We start from the raw sequence: 17,654 nt of genomic DNA on the forward strand, positions 1-17,654 counted from the left end.
GTTTTCTGTGGAACATGGGTATTTGCGAGATCATTTATTCACCATTGGCAGACACACTAGCTCATACACAGTATATAGGGATGTACAGATCCAGAGGTGGCAGGCAATGAAGTTAATCAGCATGCAATGTCAGCTTGACGTTGATAGTCAATACCATCATTTGAGCTCAATGCTCTAGCTAGCTAATGCAATCTTTTAAGCTTCACAGAGTTAAACAGGTTCATCAGCAAGGAACAGTTGAAAATAATCATCAACTGCTAACTGGTTACTTTGTGGTTAATTTCTTTTTTCTTTTGCTCCAATTGGTTTCTTTACAGCAATCAAACGTGACCTGCACAGGATGTGATGGCTTCTTGGATTATGTACAAAGATATTGCTCCAGAAACACATTTATAGGGATCATCCTTGGAATACAGAAATGGACAAGTAGTTACGACTGTTTTAGGAGTAATTTGCCTATCTGATCCTCAATAACAGGGGTTCCCAGCCTTTTTTATGCTGTGGAACAATACCATTAACAAAGGGTCCATGGACCCCAGGCTGTGAACCCCTGCATGCTCAATAATCTGTGATTCATGAATAATGTCCCCTCCAAATTCTGCAAACGACTTTTTTAAACTTAGAGCAGGACAGAGACATAGAAGTCACCAAGCACCGTGGCAATGAATATTTATACCTCTAGCTTCTGCCAGGCTGGAACTGGAGGTATTTACAATATGTCACTTTTTGCCATCTATAATTGAGAAACGAGATCACTGAGACCTTATTCAAAAAGAACTGACTACATTTATGTTTTCAGAAAAGATTCGGGGACAGCTTTTTCCCAGCTGCTACAAGATTTCTGAGGCGGTCCATGGATACTACCTCATTATTTCAGCACTATTTATTTGTGTAATTTATAATTATGTCTTTGCACTGTACTGCTGTTGCAAAACAACAAATATTACATCATTTACAATACCTGTAAGTCAGCGGTAATAAATCTGATTCTTCTTCTTAATTCTCTTTCTAGAAACCAGTGACAATATACAACCTTGCTTGAAGAGGTTTCCTAAAAGGATATTGTGACATTTGGCCTTACGGCCTCTACGTTTGTGGTTACCGCATCATCTACACTCAGAAGCCACTTTATTAGATACTGGTGTGTACTTAAAGTGGCCACAGGAGTGGAACCTGGTGTGGTCTTCTGCTACTGCAGCCCATCCACTTCAAGGTTTGACATGTTGCGCATTCAGGGATACTATTCTCCACAGCACTGTTGTAACTCATGGTTGTGTCTGTTAATATCGCCTTCCTGTCTAGCCATTCTCCTCCGACCTCTCATTAACAAGGTGTCTTTGCCCACAAAACTGTCTCTGGTAAGATGGCTGTGCATTCGGATGCAATGGCTTCTTGGGGGGCGGGGGCAACTAAAACTGTTTTTGTCTTTTTTATGATCGCAGGACAATGCTGGACATTAAGAATTTCAGGTACTGTAGATCTGCCCCAGTAGTGAACTCTGCAGATTGGCAGAGGAGCTGGTCTTGATATGAATCGCGTTACTGCCTGCTACAGGAAGGCATCAGTGTTGTTGTGCTTTCTACCTGCGAGTGATTATCTTGGACGTTTCTCTTGTGATTGCAAGGGGGCTGCATGGCCTTGGTCATAGCAAGGACTGGGCCTCAAGCTGTGGGCTTTCCTGTTGCAACAGTCCAGGAGGGGGAGACGCCAGAGGTGCTGTAGTGTGGCATCCAGGTTGGATTGGGGACTGGCCCCTCTTGTCAGTGCTGCCCTCCAGTGTACGATTGGTGGTACGACAAGCTGGATTGCATGTGCACGCGTGTACATTCATTTGTAGAATGCTGAGAACTACTTGCTCTTGCTGATAACAGCCATGTACCATCAATTTACAGGGACTTGGGCTATATAAATAAATCTTGTGTGACTATGTTTTACTGTTATCTTATACGTGCCATATGTGCCTTGAGTTGTGTATGACTATTTGTACTTGTTTTGCATCTTAGCCCTAGAGAAATGCTGTTTTATTTGGCTATATTCATGAGTATTCATATATGGTTGAATGATAATTAAACATGAATCTGAACTTGCTACATATTAGATGGTTTTTATGTTTTTAGCATTTCCGTAAACTCCAGAGACTGTTGAGTGTGAAAATCTCTGATCAACAGTTTCTGAGATACTCAGACAACCCTGTTTGCCAACAAGAATCATTCCACAATCAAAATCACTGAGATCAAATTTGTTCTCCTTTCTGATGTTTGGCCTGAACAACAGCTGAACCTCTTGACCATGTTTACATGCTGTTCTTCTGTTCATATACAATATCCATGGGCTGCATCAAGCTCCTGTAGATAGCCTTAAAGACTGATCACAAGGAACTCTGAGCCTAAAAAACAGAAATGGGCTTTGCACCATTTCAACATGTTTGGCATCATTACAGATTATCCAGCTGACAAGTAACAACAATGGTTGAAAGTAGTGACGGGAGCATGAATGAAAGTTGATGATTTTTATATAGGAGTCAACAACTTACATGAACTAGATGGGCCAAAGGGCCAGGTTCAGTACTGTAGTGTTCTATAACAACTCTAAATATTTCCATTGACACACACAGGCAGCACCAATGGAGAGGAATAAACAATCAACACTTCAGGCCAAAACCCTTCATCAGTCCAGATGAAGGATCGTGGCCCAAAATACCAACTATTTATTCCTCTCCATAGATGCTGCCTGACCTGCTGAGTTCCTCCAGCATTTGGTGTGTTGCTGTGGATTTCCAGCATCTTCAGAATCTCTTGTGTTTATATTTCCACTGAGGAAGTGATTTTTCTTTTTCCCCAACCAAAGGTCATGGTGAAAGTTTGCAGGTGATTGTGCAGGGTGCCTTTCAGCACCTGGAGGAAGTTGAATGGTGAGCTAATCAGATAACTTTCTCAAATAGGTATTGTTCTTGCAAAGTGAAAGATTTCCGATAATCAGCAGGAAAGAAGGGCCTCAGGGGTCAGAACAGCAATCGTCAGTGCTTCAGGTGTAGATAAGGAGGGTGCGCTTCAAGTCCACAAAATGCAGAGGCAATGGAAGATTGGGAAATACAAGGCACATTGTCGAGAATAAATTGGCAATGGTCTGAATTGCCCATGGTATAATGAGCTATTATCATCTTCACTTATTTCTCTTTTTAGTAAGACTCTTTTGCTCTAATATAATCACCAAAGTCAATGGAAAGAACTTTTTTTCAGAAACCATTTCCTTTGTGGTACTTGCTTCAACTCAAGTACTTGGGCCTTTGTGATAATTTGAATGGACTAATAGTGCAGCAGGCCTCTATTGTTCTGTTGGCCTTGGGGACTGTGTGCAGGCCCCAAGCAAATCTTTCAAGGCACTCAGACTAACTAAATATTCTGACCGTCAATTCAATAAGAATTCAAGCTGCTTAAAGTGTCTTCTTACATGTATAATGCTTCCTCCACTTCCCACATCCCCCCTGCACTTTATAATGCAGGTCAATGAATGATGAAAATGTTTTGGTACAATCATCTAGATGTACTTTATTGACAAGCCATACAGCTTTATAATGTGTAAAATAAAATGATAACCTGCAAATCAAACTAATAGAATAGATTCCAGTTTACAGCATTGAACGGAAACACAAACATTGTTTTTTCTTAACCTATATGTTCCATATTTATGGGAATATACATTTGTGCAAAAATGTTTGTGTCCTTTGATATAAATTCCCCTGCTTGTTCACTTGTTCTTTGGAATGTGATTATAGGAGGTGTTCTCTTTTACTTAAGTCAGCAATGGACCAACGTTATCGACATCATTTGAAATGTCTTCGAAGAACCCAACAAAAGACAACAGTTTACAAAAAAAAAATGGTGTTGCTTGACGATATGAACTGCAAACTTCAGCAGTCACCTGGGAGGCTCTTATGCAGGAAATAATAGATTGGGCATGATCCAGGCAGCTGTTGATAGAAATTCCTGTATTAGAATGAGAGTCAGATTCTGGTTTAATATCTCCACTGTATGTCATGAAATTTGTTGTCTTGAGGCAGAGATAAATGCATTACATGTAAAAATAGAGCACAGTATTGAGGCTGTGTTCATAAGACCATGTTATGGAGCAGAATTAGACCATCTGGACCATCAGCTCTGCTCTGCCATTTCATCATCAACCCCACTCCTCTATAACCTTTGATGGGCTTACTAATCAAGAACTTATCAACCTCTGCTTTAAATATACCCAGTGATGTGGCCTCCACAGCCATCTGTGACAATGAATTCCACAGATTCACCACTGTCTGGCTAAAGAAATTCCTCCTCATCTCTGTTCTAAAGGGACAGCCTTTTATTCTGAGGCTGTGTCCCCTGATCCTAGGATCCCCCACAAAAGAAAACACCCTCTCTATATCCACTTTGGCTAGGCTTTTCAGTATTTAATAGGTTTCAATGAGATTCCTCTCCACTGCCCCACTTCTTTCTTCTAATCCCTGGCGAGTACAGGCCCGAAGCCATTCACCCCCTAGACATTTTCATTCTCACAAACTTCCTCTAAACCCTCTCCAATGCCAGCACATCCTTTTTCAGATAAAGTGTCCAAAATTGCTCACAATACTCGAAGTGCAATTTGATCAATGCATTATAAAGCCTCAGCATTACATCCTCACTTTTATATTCTACTCCCTTTGAAATGAATGCTAACATTGCATTTGTCTTCCTTACTACCAACTCAACTTGTAAGTTAATCTTACATGAGGCCTCCTTTTGCACCTCTGATTTCTAAGTTGGCTACACCTTTATTCTTTCTACCAAAGTGCATGACCATATGCTTCCCTACATTATATCCTATCTGCCCATTCTTTGTCCATTCTCTTAATCTGTCCAAGTCCTTCTGCAGACTCCCTGCTTCCTTTACTTGCCCCTCCACTTATCTTCTGCAAACTAGGCCACAAAGCCATTAATTCCATTATCCAAATCATTGACATTCAACATGAAAATAATCTGCCCCAAAACTGACCCCTGTGAAACACCACTAATCACCCGTAGCCAACTAGAATAGGCCCCCATTTATTCCCATTCTTTGCCTCTTGCCAGTCACTAATATCATTACTAATGCCTCAATAGTCTCATCAGCTACCTGTCCATTCAGAAATTTGAAGGTGGAAGGGAAGAAGATATTTCTAAAACATTGAGTGTGTATCTTCAAGCTCCTGTACCTCCTCTCTGATGGTAGTGACAAGAAGAAAGAACATGCTGGGTGATGGGGCTCTTTAATGACGGATGCCACCTTTGTGAGACACTGCCTTTTAAAGATGTCCCTGATGCTGGTGCTGCAACGCCCCGCTTATCTGACCTCCAGCTTAGCTCCTTTCAACAGAGGAATAAGCAAACTTCCAAATAAAGATACTTATAGTAACAATGTTAATTTATGTTTAAAATTAGCCAAAATTTAGCTTTTGGAGTAATTCTATTTCCAACTCAGGATCTGTAGCCTGGCAGATTACACATTTCCATGTTCCTCTTCCAGACACGTTTTAAGTGTGATGTTGACTTCTGATAAGCTTCAAACCCTCAATACTCTGAGAAAAAAACTATATTCTTCACACTCTCTTAATATTTTATTAACATAAATCAATAACTCCTAGTTACTGAGATGATCAGACTCTCCCTCTATACCCATAATGGTGTGGCTAGGTATAGATCAAATGCTATCTAGAAATTTGCTGATGAGACAACCATTGTTGGTAGAATCTCAGATGGAGATGAGAGGGTGTACTGGAGTGAAATATACCAGCTAGTTGAGTGGTGTCACAGCAACAACCTTGCGCTCAATATCAGTAAGATAACAGAGCTGATTGTGGATTTCAGAATGGGTAAGACGAGGGAACACGAACCAACCCTCACAGGGATAAGAAGTGGAGAGAGTGAGCAATTTCAAGTTCCCAGGTGTTAAGATCTCTGAGGATCTATCCTGGTCCCAACGTATCGATGCAGCTATAAAGAAGTCAAGACAGTGGCTATATTTTATTAAGTGCTTGAAGGGATTTGATTTGTCATCTAAAATACTCAAAACCGTCTATAGATGAACCATCGCTGTCTGGTATGGGGCGGGGGGGAGGTGGGGGAGGGTCCACTGCGTTGGTTCAAATGAAGCTACAGAAAGTTGTAAAATCAGTCAGCTCCGTTTTGGGTATTAGCCTCCGTAGTATCCAAGACATCTTCAAGGAGCAATGCCTCAGAAAGGTGCTATCCATTATTAAAAACACCCTTCACCCAGGGCATGTCCTCTTTTCATTGTTACCATCAGGAAGGAGGTATAGAAGCCTGAAAGCACACATTCAGCGATTCAGGAACAGCTTTTTCCCTTCTGCCATATGATTCCTAAATGGATATTGAACCCATGAACACAACCTCACCTTTTTATTTATGCTAATTATCTTTTGCACTATTTTAAATTATATATAACCTGCTTCTGATTATTGCTTCTCTGCTAAAGGGGATCCTTTATTTTGCCAAACAAAAAGTGATTGCGGTAAAATTTAAGCAAAATTCTATCTATTTTAGGCTTTCAAGAATTACATTTTTCAAAAACTCTGTGGATACAAAATTGTAGCAGCTCAGTTGATATTATAAATTAATATGTATGTAGAACTATGAGTAAAAGAAACATGTTTATTTGAAGAATTGCGATTGTGCAAGAATATTTTCAAGAGTGGTACTTTGGGGAAAAGACTATATCAATATTCAAAACAAGCACTGGATTGGTCAATAAAAAAAAGTTGATTAGAATCAGTTAGGAATATGTGATTAAGATTGCAATGTAAAAGTACAGAGCAATGAGAATAAGGTGATCAATTAACTTCATTTATTTCTTTTTTTTTAGTGCCAACTGACCTTTATTATTTCATATTTCCAGTGGCCTTGGAGCAGAAGGATGGATAACCATGGGATTCATTGATATTTTCATTTGGTTTTGATAAAGTGAATTCAAACAGAGTTCTAACGAGAAAAATGCTAAGTGCTTTTGAGTTGATGACAAGAAAAAATATCTCATTGCTCCATTATCCTTATTTTACTCTTGCTAAGCAGGCCAAAGACTCTCTAAAGATTTATCTTACATTCTCTTCAGTATTTGTTGCCATAAAATTAAGAAGCTCAATTTATCAAAATATGCATCTAATTGGATTGCAATCATTAAGAATGCATCACACACACACATAACAAGTTAAATGTCTGAATACGCTAATATCACAGCATGAGTTGGAACATCAACTAATTACCTCCATGAAATTAACCCAGAGGACTGTGTTAGTCCAAAGCATTGATAATTGTTAAGATATTTCTGGCCAAGATTTTCAATTTGATTTAAGCACTGGGGTGCAATTTACATTTCAATCAAGGTATTTGATTGGTCTTTGAATGAACCATCCTCCTCCATCTCAAATCTCTCGGTAAAATAACAGATATAAAAAAAAATCCAATCATAAATTCTTCACTGCTTTCCAGATGTCTTAATAATGCGTGAGCATTCTGGATCAGGTCATAACCAGCTTTCATATATAAAAAAAGGTTTTCCAGTCATTGAGCTCCACTGGCTGTGGCCACCTGAATGATATCAGGCTACAGAGCTTTCCAATATTTTGCTATGGATTGTGATCCTTCCTCTGAGGCATTTTAATCTGATTGTCGAAATCGCCACTACCTTCTTCACAACTCTGCTGCACGAAAATGATAAATCCAAACAAACAGCTGGCCTTTATTACTCCAAAGTATCTATATGGGCCAATCGGATGCCTCCTAACTAGTTTTTCTAATTCAGAGAACAAAATATACACAGTTCGTTTAAAACTACTATGTGTTTACTGTTTAACCGAATCTCATAAAAATTGCACGCATAATAGAGGCAAGCCTTTACTCATTAATAGGCATTATTAAAATACATCTTATGTTATTGTTTCAATTAGATAAATTGAATCTCAAATATATAAGACTCCACTTTTATTATGATTTTAGATTGTACAAATATCAAATACAATTTCAACTCAGAACTCTTCAGCTCAAAATTTTATTTGCACATGAAAAAATGTGCTAAAATGGCATTGTCTGGGGTCCTACCAGCTTATTCTGATACCATTCTAGGAAAAAGTTCACAGGCAGCTATCATACATGTGCATGGCAGGGGTCACAATATTTTAAGGAGCTGGAATATTAATCAGGTCGGTTAAGGAGTCATATTCGCACTAGGCTGTGTTTTGTCATAGCTAGAGCTTTCCAGGTGATGGGCAGCACAGGCCAAGTTGATCACCTGCCCTCTTTTGGGCTGATGTCTACATTTACCCCAAGTTGCCCCTGGAAAAGAGCATGTTGTATCCATGGGTATAATGTGGAAATTATGGGAATGATGTGCCCTTCAAGGGCTCAAATGTGCTATAGACAGTACTGCAGCATTTTAATTTGAAACTGTAAATATCGTGTTTTATCTAGACTTGAATATTATATAATGTGATATTGGGGTAACTGTTTACAAAATAAAGAAAATGGCTAGAACTTAAAAGATGCAGTGTCCATCTGTAATTGCTGCTGCAAGTTGATGCACAGCTTGACGTGAATTGCTTAGAAGAATGAAAAGACAGTCATTGGAGCATGAAGCCCAGTTACGAAGTGGTTGTTGTGGTTGAGGTAACCATTCAGATATTGCATCAAAATGCACATAAACCCTACATAAGCATAGAAGTTTTCATCAAAATAACAAATGAGAAAACTGGTCTATTGTTGCTGCTGAAATGATCCAAACAGCTTGGTACATCAATCAATCAGACCAAGACTGAAACAAATTACAGAGAGTTGTGGACACACGTCAATCCTTTATGAAAAACAAATTCCCATCCATTGACACAGCCTACACTTCCCAATGCCTCAGAAAACCTGCCAACATAATCAGAGACCCCTCCCAACCTGCTCATTCTCTAATCTCCTCCATTCTATTGCACAGAAGATGCTAATGCTGCGGACCACCAGGCTCAGCAACAGCTTCTATCCTGCTGTTGCAAGACTCTTGAGTGGTCCGTTTGTATGGAAGAGATGAACCTCATTGTAGTCCTCACACCTTATTTTTGCACTGCACTCCGTAACCGTAACAATGCATTATGCATCAATGCATAATGATCTGTTTGGGTGGCATGCAAAACAGTTTCTCACTACATCTTGATGCATGTGACAAGAATGACCCAATTACAAACCATAATTAATACTACGTGCATGCATAAAGTATGCTGAGATTTCAGATCGTTTAATTTTGTGTAAAGCCATTCATAGGTTTGATCCACAACGAACACCAGAGAACTAGAAATAGTGACTAAATCTATTCTGCATTATTGCTAGGAATAGCCTGCTAACAAATCACTTAGACTAATCTCATATGTACTAGCAGTAAAAATCCAAAGACTCCCTTGAACTGAACAATAAGCACTGAAATGCAGTTTAGCACAGTTCTCTGTTGCTTCAGGTGGGATTTGGTTTGATCTTTCCTTGGGAGTCAGAATGGACATAGAATGGCTCCAAATATAATTCCATAAAAAAAAAAGAAGCAAGTCTTCAAGCTTTATATACATCTTCTGCTGTCTCACTTCACAGTATCTGATCTTATAATTTCGTTTATGATAAGTATTTTCATTTATTTTTAACAATACATCATATTTATTCGTAAGCCAAAATCAATATTATTTGATTATTGTTTGCTGATCTCTCACAAGTCATTTTACACTTATTCTGGACAAGACTTGTTAGAAAACCACACAAGGTAGGTCTCGGGCAGTGTTAAGACTACCCACTTCATAGTTGAGACAAGACTTGCACCCTACCTGCATGTATTACAATGGCCATGTGATGATGATACCAGGAATGATCTGCAACTTCTTTGAATACTCTGATAAAAGAAAACAAGCTGCAAGGTTGCTTATTGTCGGCCAGCCATTAATGTGGAATAAATATACTGTATAAGCGAAATTTTGCTGTGCAAAATAATGGTAAATGATTCCATTGAACTTCATTTATCATGGTGGGTCCCCAAACCATAGTGATTTTCTTTGCTTCCTGAACACAGGTCCATGACTGGTTACACAGGCTTTCCAGCACAGGTCAGACATCATTTATAGTTTCCCTGTGGGGCAGATAACCTGGAGTGCCACACGGAGGAATTCCCATTGCATTAAAGTAAACAACAGAATCCGCTATGTTGTCCAGCTGGTGTTGTATGTAATTTGCCACCCTTTTACATTAACATGGGTTCTTTACCTGCTTCAATACTCTTCAAGAACATGATTTTGCTCTGCGTGTTTTCGAACTACTGAGAAAACAATTTCATTAAGTTCTTGATGCCATGTTTGTTTTTTTTAAGACAAGGAGTTAAAATGCTGAATCTTCAGCTCATATCCACAGATGGGGTTTCATACACACAGACATCAAATCCTAAAAATACTGATGTCTTTTGAGAAGATTTCAAACAATCATATCATGCATTACAATGACCTCACTACAACCCTTTTAAAGGTCCCACTTCCATCTTTCTGAATTTGCAGTATCATATTTGACATGAATAATTCACCTGGCTAGCTCTGGACAGGTCCTGGGGCTTTACTTTGGATTAGCTTGTTGCTATTATTTTAGCTTTATATTTGAAAACATGACAGAGCAATCTGCAATAGTAGGCCGCTGTGATAACAGAATGGCACTTAAAGTAATGGCAGCAGCATCAAGAGCATAAATCCATTACTGTTACCTTTATTTATAACTATTGATAAGTAAAAGCAACACTATCACAACTGACACAGTATTTATCCATCCAACTGACAACATTATCCAAGCAGAACATCATGATGAGGCACTAATAACTGCACCTTTTAGCATCAGTTGGAGGAGATAACAAATTCAACATCACATCCAGTGGTACAAAGTTGTGCCATCCTTTAGCACTTCTGTTGATTGAATTGTTTCATTTACTGTTTAAGCACAGCTCTCTAGCTTTAAGCAGTTTTGGGCATCTTATCTAAGAAAAGATGTGCTGACGTCAGAGAGGGTTCAGAGGAAGTTCACAAGAATGATTCTGGGAATGAAAGGCTTATTGTATGAGGAACGATTGATGGCTCTGGGCCTCTACTTGCCAGACTTTAGAAGAATGAGGAGTGATCGCATTGAAATCTATCAAATGTTGAAAGGCCACGAGAGAGCGGATGTGGAGAGAATGTTTCCTATGGTGGGGGAGTCTTGGACCAGAGAGCACAGTCTCAGAACAGAACAGCCTCCATTTAGGACAGAGATGAGGAGGAACTTCTTAAGCTGGAGAGTGGTGAATCTGTGGAATTCATTGTCATTGGCAGTTGTGAAGGCCAAGACATTGGGCATATTTAAGGCAGAAGTTGATAGATTAATGATTAGTCAGCACGTGAAGGGATATGGGGAGAAGGCAGGAGATTGGGGCTGAGAGGGAAGTGGATCAGACATGATGAAACGGTGGAGCAGACTTGATGGGCCAAATGGCCTAAATACACTCCTATATCTTATGGTCATACAGTCTTCCAGCTTGTGCAATATATTGCATTTGGGCTGCTGAATAGGCAGCAGTAACTTCTTTTGAAGAGAGCACAGTGCATAGTTTCTGTCAATTAGCCTATTGCAAGTTACCCTGAACAATCCTGTTTAATTATATTTTCTGCTTCCACTTAAGCCTTTTCTGTGTTTTCCCAGGCTTTTAAACATTTTTTATGAATTGGAGGCCTTTACTGGTTGGCCTATGATGACAACTGGTGTTCTGCTAGGGTCAGTGTTGAGTCTGCTACTTTTCATGTTAAATGTTGATGATTTGGATGACAGAATTAATGGCTTTGTGGCCAGTTTTGTGGATGGTGCAAAGATGAGTGGAAGGTAGTATTGAGAAAGCAGGGAGTCTGCTGAAGAACTTGGACAGATGGGAGAATGGGCATAGAAGCAGCGAATGGACTACAGTGTAGGAAGTGTATGGTCATGTATTTGATAGAAGGAATAAGGGCAGAGACTATGTTCGAAACAGGGAACAATTACAGAATTTGGGATGCAAAGTGACTTCAAAGTCCTAGTGCAAGATTCCCTAAAGGTTAACTTGCGGGTTGAGTCAGTTGTAAGGCAGGCAAGTGCAATGTGAGCATTCATTTCAAGAGGATTAAAATATAAAAGTAAGGGTGTAATGATGAGGCTTTATAAGGCATTGGTCAAGACCACACATAGAGTAATGTGAGAGGTTTTGGGCTCCTTACTCAAGAACGTGCTGGCAATTGAGAGGGTCCAGAAGAGGTTAACGAGAATGATCTTGGAATGAAAGGGTTAACATATGAGAAGAGTTTGATTACTTTGGGCCTGTACTCGCTGGAGATTTGAATACTGGGGGGGGGGGCGGGCTCATTAAAATCTACTGAATATTGGAAGCCTAAATAGAGTGGACGTGGAGAGAATGTTTCCATTAGTATGAAAGTCTAGGACCAGCGGCCAGAGCCTCAGAATAAAAGGATATCTCTTTAGAACAGTGATAAGGAGGAATTTCTCTTGTTACAGGATGTGACACTCTGGAGATTGTTCCCATGGATGGCTGTGGGGGCCAGGTCATTAGGTATTTTCAAAGTGGAGGTTGCTAGGTTCTTGATTAGCAAGGCTGACAAAAGTTATGGGGAGAAGGCACAAGAATGTGGTTGAGAGGAAAAGTAAGTCATGTTGAAATGATGGAGCATACTCGACGTACTGAACGATCTAATTATGCCTTCATATCTTATGGGTCAAAGGCTGAAATGGTTTTAACAGCACAGCAAGAATACTTGTTCAAACCAATATTTTAAAGTATATCACGAGGATTATCAATCATATATGGATGCATAACTTTCAGCCAAATATTGTAGCACATTTTCTATCATATTTTAATCAATATAGCAAAAACTTACAAGTTCAGTAGCAACCTCTGTTGTTCCAAACTCAACTGTTTTATACATAGTTTTGCAATTCCTGAAAAGTCCTTGATGCATCTATTAAATTGTTTTATAATAAGCAAATAAATTGTATAATTGAGAAACTAATGTTTCATAATTGCTATAGGAGTACTTAAAATTACATATGGCTTGAAGGCTCCTATTCTGATTCCTGAGGAAAATTCCAGCCGATTTCAATGCGGCTTGAGGTAAGAAAACAATGGAAAACTAAATCTAAAGTAGTATCAACTGCCTAACTTCACAAAAATGAAACTCTCATAATTGCTGTTAAACGGTGCCTTACCTTGGAAAAAACACTCTTTATTGTTTACAACGTGGATTCTCTTTTGCTGTTGACAGGCGGCACGATGCAGTTCACAGTGATTCTCATAAAACTCCCCATCGGAGCCACAAATGGGTAAATAATTTGGCTTGCAATCTTGTATACATACACATTCAGGCAGTTCAGTCTGTTTACTGATGATGCACTGCTGTCCACGGTCACAGTACTTCCTTTGACAAGCTCTGTCTAGACCATCATGACCAGTGTGCACTGCAGAAACAAAAAGCAATTTAAGTCGTGCATTAGAGAGGGTCAGATGTTGTCACTGAATCCATGGTATTTACCATAGACTTAATAGTTGTTCATAGCAATTACAATTATTCTCCTTGGAGTTAGAAGATCAAGAGGGGACATGACAGAGACATACAATATTATGAGGTTATAGACTACAGGAAAATTGTTCCCATGTCAGAGCTGGATAAAACTCATGTACATTGATTTGAAACCCTCCATTGGTTGAGGTCGACTATGGATGTTGCGTCTTAGCTGTCTACATGATACACAAGCCAGGGCAGTACGATAGGGGGTGCAACCTGCTGCCCACACAGCAGGCTCCCTCTCTCCATGCAGCTGATGAATCCAAAGGAATGGCAGAGACCAATACATTTTGGCACCAGCAGCATCACAGGAGATGCCAGTGTTGACCTCAAGGCACAACTGCCTAAGGGATTCCAGTTCTGGATTTTTCCCTCAGGGTTTACACCCGAAGCTTTCCCCATGTATGGGTACAGCCGCAAGGTATCGGAGATTTGAGACCAGAGTTTTCCTTCTTCTAGATGAGCTGCCAACCACAGCTGATAAGGCCATCTGCTCAAAGTGAATAGTTTTAAGGTGCCAGTAACATGCCATTGTTCTATCTCCTGTCAGTAGAAACCGTTCTGCCGGGCTGAGTAGCTAAGCCACACAGGAAGGCTAGGAACTGGACTTGGTTGTCAGAGGCTATTTGAGACACACGCCATTGGGAATATTTAATAGGTAATGGTAATGGGATCTTATCCGCACAACCTCCCCCAGCTGTGACAACCTTAAGAAACTGACATTAGGGTAAGAGAAAAGAGACTCAGAGAGGATATGAAAGGGACCTTCTTCACACAGAGAGTGGTAAGTACCTAGAATGCCTGAAAGAGTGAATGAAGCTGGGTCCCGGCGAGCACTTCTCAGACATCTTGATGAGCACTTGAGTCACTCAGGCAAAGAAGGCTATGAACCAAGTGCTGGGAAAAAGGGTTAATACAGAAAGCTACCTCTGGTCAGCATGGGTGAGTAGGGCCAAGCTTCCTCTGCTGTGCAGGTCTATGGCTTTAAAATATTTGTGTCAAAAGACATAGGTACTGAAGAATAAAATTTTAACTGTTTCACAAGTCATGTCTGTATTAAATACATTTACCATTTATCTCGGAATAAGAAGTAATATGTACAATGGCAAATTATAGAAGAGATGGGATGTTATGTTGAAGTTGTATAAGACATTGGTGAGATATAATATGGAGTATTATGTGCAGTTTTGGTCACCTACTTTGAGGAAAGATGTAAATAAGGTTGAAGGAGTACAGGGAAAATTTACAAGGACATTGCTGGGTCTGGAACACCTGAGTTATGAGGAAAGATTGAATAGGTTAGGACTTTATTCCTTGGAATACAGAAGATTCAGGGGTGTATAGATAGAAGTATACAAAATTATGAGGGCTACAGATAGGGTAAATGCAAGCAGGCTTTTCTCACTGAGGTTGAGTGGGATTACAACTAGAGATCATGGGTTAAGGGTGAAATGTGAAAAGTTTAAGGGGAACATGTGGGAAAACTTCTTCACTCAGAAGGCTGTGAGAGTATGGGATGAGCTGCCTCCACAAGTGGTGTATGTGAGCGCAATTTTGACATCTAAGAGAAGTTTGGATAAGTACATGGATGGTAAGAGTATGGAGTGATATGGTCCCAGTGCAGATTGATGGGAGCAGGCTGTTCAAATGGTTCAGCAGACTCTAGATGGGCCAAAGGGCCTCCCTCTATGTTGTATTTTTCTATGACTCTATGACTTCTTCAGTACTACACTGAAAGAATCAGAATCAGGCTTATTATCACCGGCATGTGTTGTGAAATTTGTTAACTTAGCAGCAGCAGTTCAATGCAATACATAATATATATATATAAAAAAGTAAAGATAAGTAGGTAAATCAATTATAGTATCTGTATATTGAATAGATTAAAAAATAGTGCAAACACAGAAATAATATATATTAAAAAAGTGAGATAGTGTTCATGGGTTCAATGTCCATTTAGGAATCAGATAGCAGAGGGGAAGAAGCTGTTCCTGAATTGCTGAGTGTGTACCTTCAAGCTTCTGCACCTTCTACCTGATGGTAATAATGAGAAAAGGGCATGCCCTGGATCCAAATGCAGAGAGAGGTACAGAAGCCCAGGTTGTGTAACTTATCCATCAGACTGACTTCTATTTTCCAGTCTTATGCTCCTATGTCTGATGCACTGTGAAGTAGAGCTTGGATCATTATACTCAATACATTATAGTCAATAAGAGTTTTTTATGCTTGACTATAAATGCTATTATCAATTACAATATATTGAACATAAAGACTCAAGCACTACTTCACTGACTTGAAAACACATCTCAGCCTGGGGTTTCAAGGCTGCGAGACTATCAAAAGATGCTTTCTTCTGGATAAAATGCTAAATCAAATCCCCAGTCTGCCAGTCAATGAATCCTAAAAATTACTCGGCCGTATTTTGAATGTGAAGAGCACTCCCCAGTTATCTGACCAATATTAATTCCACAAACAGCAATTTTTGGATGCCTGCAGGACTGGGGACTACCTTTGCTCTAAAGCCTCTGGAAATTTATTGGGTAATACAGTTGACCAAATGAACTTTCTTTCAATCCCCAACTGAAATACTTTATCAGAACACAAATAGTAATGGAAATTCTAGGAATAAAACTCCATTATGCAAAGTAGTAACTGACGATGTATTTTTGGGAGAACAGACTATTGACCTGACAGCATGGAAATTCTTTTGTGTGATGCTGAACAAAAGCACAAATGTTCATTTAAAAATTGGCTTAATCCGGAATAGCAAACACAATAAAATCTGCAGATGCTGGAAATTCGAAGCAACAGACACAAAATGCTGGAGGAACTCGACAAGCCAGGCAGCATCTATGGAGAAAGTGTAAACAGACTTATTTAACTCTGGAAGTAATAGTGCTAATTCAAAAACCTGAAATCTGACTTTCTGGCAGGATTTTCATTTGCATTAGTGCCTTTCCTCCTTCTGTATAAAGCTCATCAAAAAGGCAATGGTGCAATGCCCAAAATTTCTCTGAAGAATGACAATTCTTATTTGCTCACAGAACAACCACCTCAGAACATTCATCTTCTTCTTTCCCTTTAGTAAAGCAGTAACACTCCCATGTAACTGGAATAACGTTGCTTCAATTGTGACACATCTCTTTAACAGCTAGTCACTTAGCTTGCAGCTGCTTGGTGAAGTGTTGGCTGCTGTGAGAATTTGGAAGAGATTAATATAGTAGCACACTCTGAAAGAAGCACTGAAAATATTGTTCACTAAGCATTGAAAATGAAAACAATGGCAATTATGGAACTTCTAAAAAGCATTAAGTAATAACCAATGCAGTTCTAACAGCATTAAAATTTAGCAAAACAACTTCTAGTCTATGTGTTTGATTGCAGGCTCATGATTTAAAAATGTTTTAATTTGGATCACCAATGGGAAAAGGAAATATTCATTTTGTTGTCTAACCCTAAACCTGTATTTCCTGAGAATATAGACCAACTTTAAACCAACAAGAGTGAAAATACTGAAGATTCTAACAATCTAATTTTAAAGAGTAATTACTGGAAATATACAGCAGCCAGTTAGAAAACCAAAGTGGAGATTATAGAATGGAAAATTCTTAAAAGCTTAGTTATATACCAACCAATACTCAACCATGTAATGATTAGCTGATTTTCTTATAAAGACAGGAAAGAAGGGAAGGTGACAAAAGTGTACAGCCAAAAAACTGAATGTAAAGTTCTGAACAACAAAAGGAAGGATGTGCTGAGGGTTATTTGGTAACAGGTATATCTTACATTATACCGGTAATGTCCTATTTGTAATACTTACAAGACAATGCACCTTCCATGAATTGGGCGAAGAGACAACTACCAAAGATGATGGCAGAATGAAAAGTTCTCAGGTTAGAACTCCAAAAGTACAAACTCAGTCTAGTTTTATTACAGGATAAAACATTGAACAGAAATAAATATTACTCAAAATATAACAAGATTTGAGCAAAAAATCTTGAAA

General features: G+C 39.1%; 1 protein-coding gene across 4 annotated transcripts in view; it reads right to left on the reverse strand.

Moving 5' to 3' along the window:
• Window positions 1-17,654, reverse strand: part of LOC134348885 (follistatin-related protein 5-like) — a 688,665-nt gene that overhangs the window by 429,823 nt on the left and 241,188 nt on the right. For all 4 annotated transcript variants that reach the window (XM_063052680.1, XM_063052679.1, XM_063052678.1 and 1 more), the window contains exon 4: window positions 13,296-13,544. In XM_063052680.1, coding sequence (XP_062908750.1) covers window positions 13,296-13,544 — 249 coding nt within the window. The remainder of the gene's footprint in view (window positions 1-13,295; window positions 13,545-17,654) is intronic.

This window comes from Mobula hypostoma, chromosome 7 (genome assembly GCF_963921235.1).
Source record: "Mobula hypostoma chromosome 7, sMobHyp1.1, whole genome shotgun sequence".
Taxonomy (NCBI): domain Eukaryota; kingdom Metazoa; phylum Chordata; class Chondrichthyes; order Myliobatiformes; family Myliobatidae; genus Mobula; species Mobula hypostoma.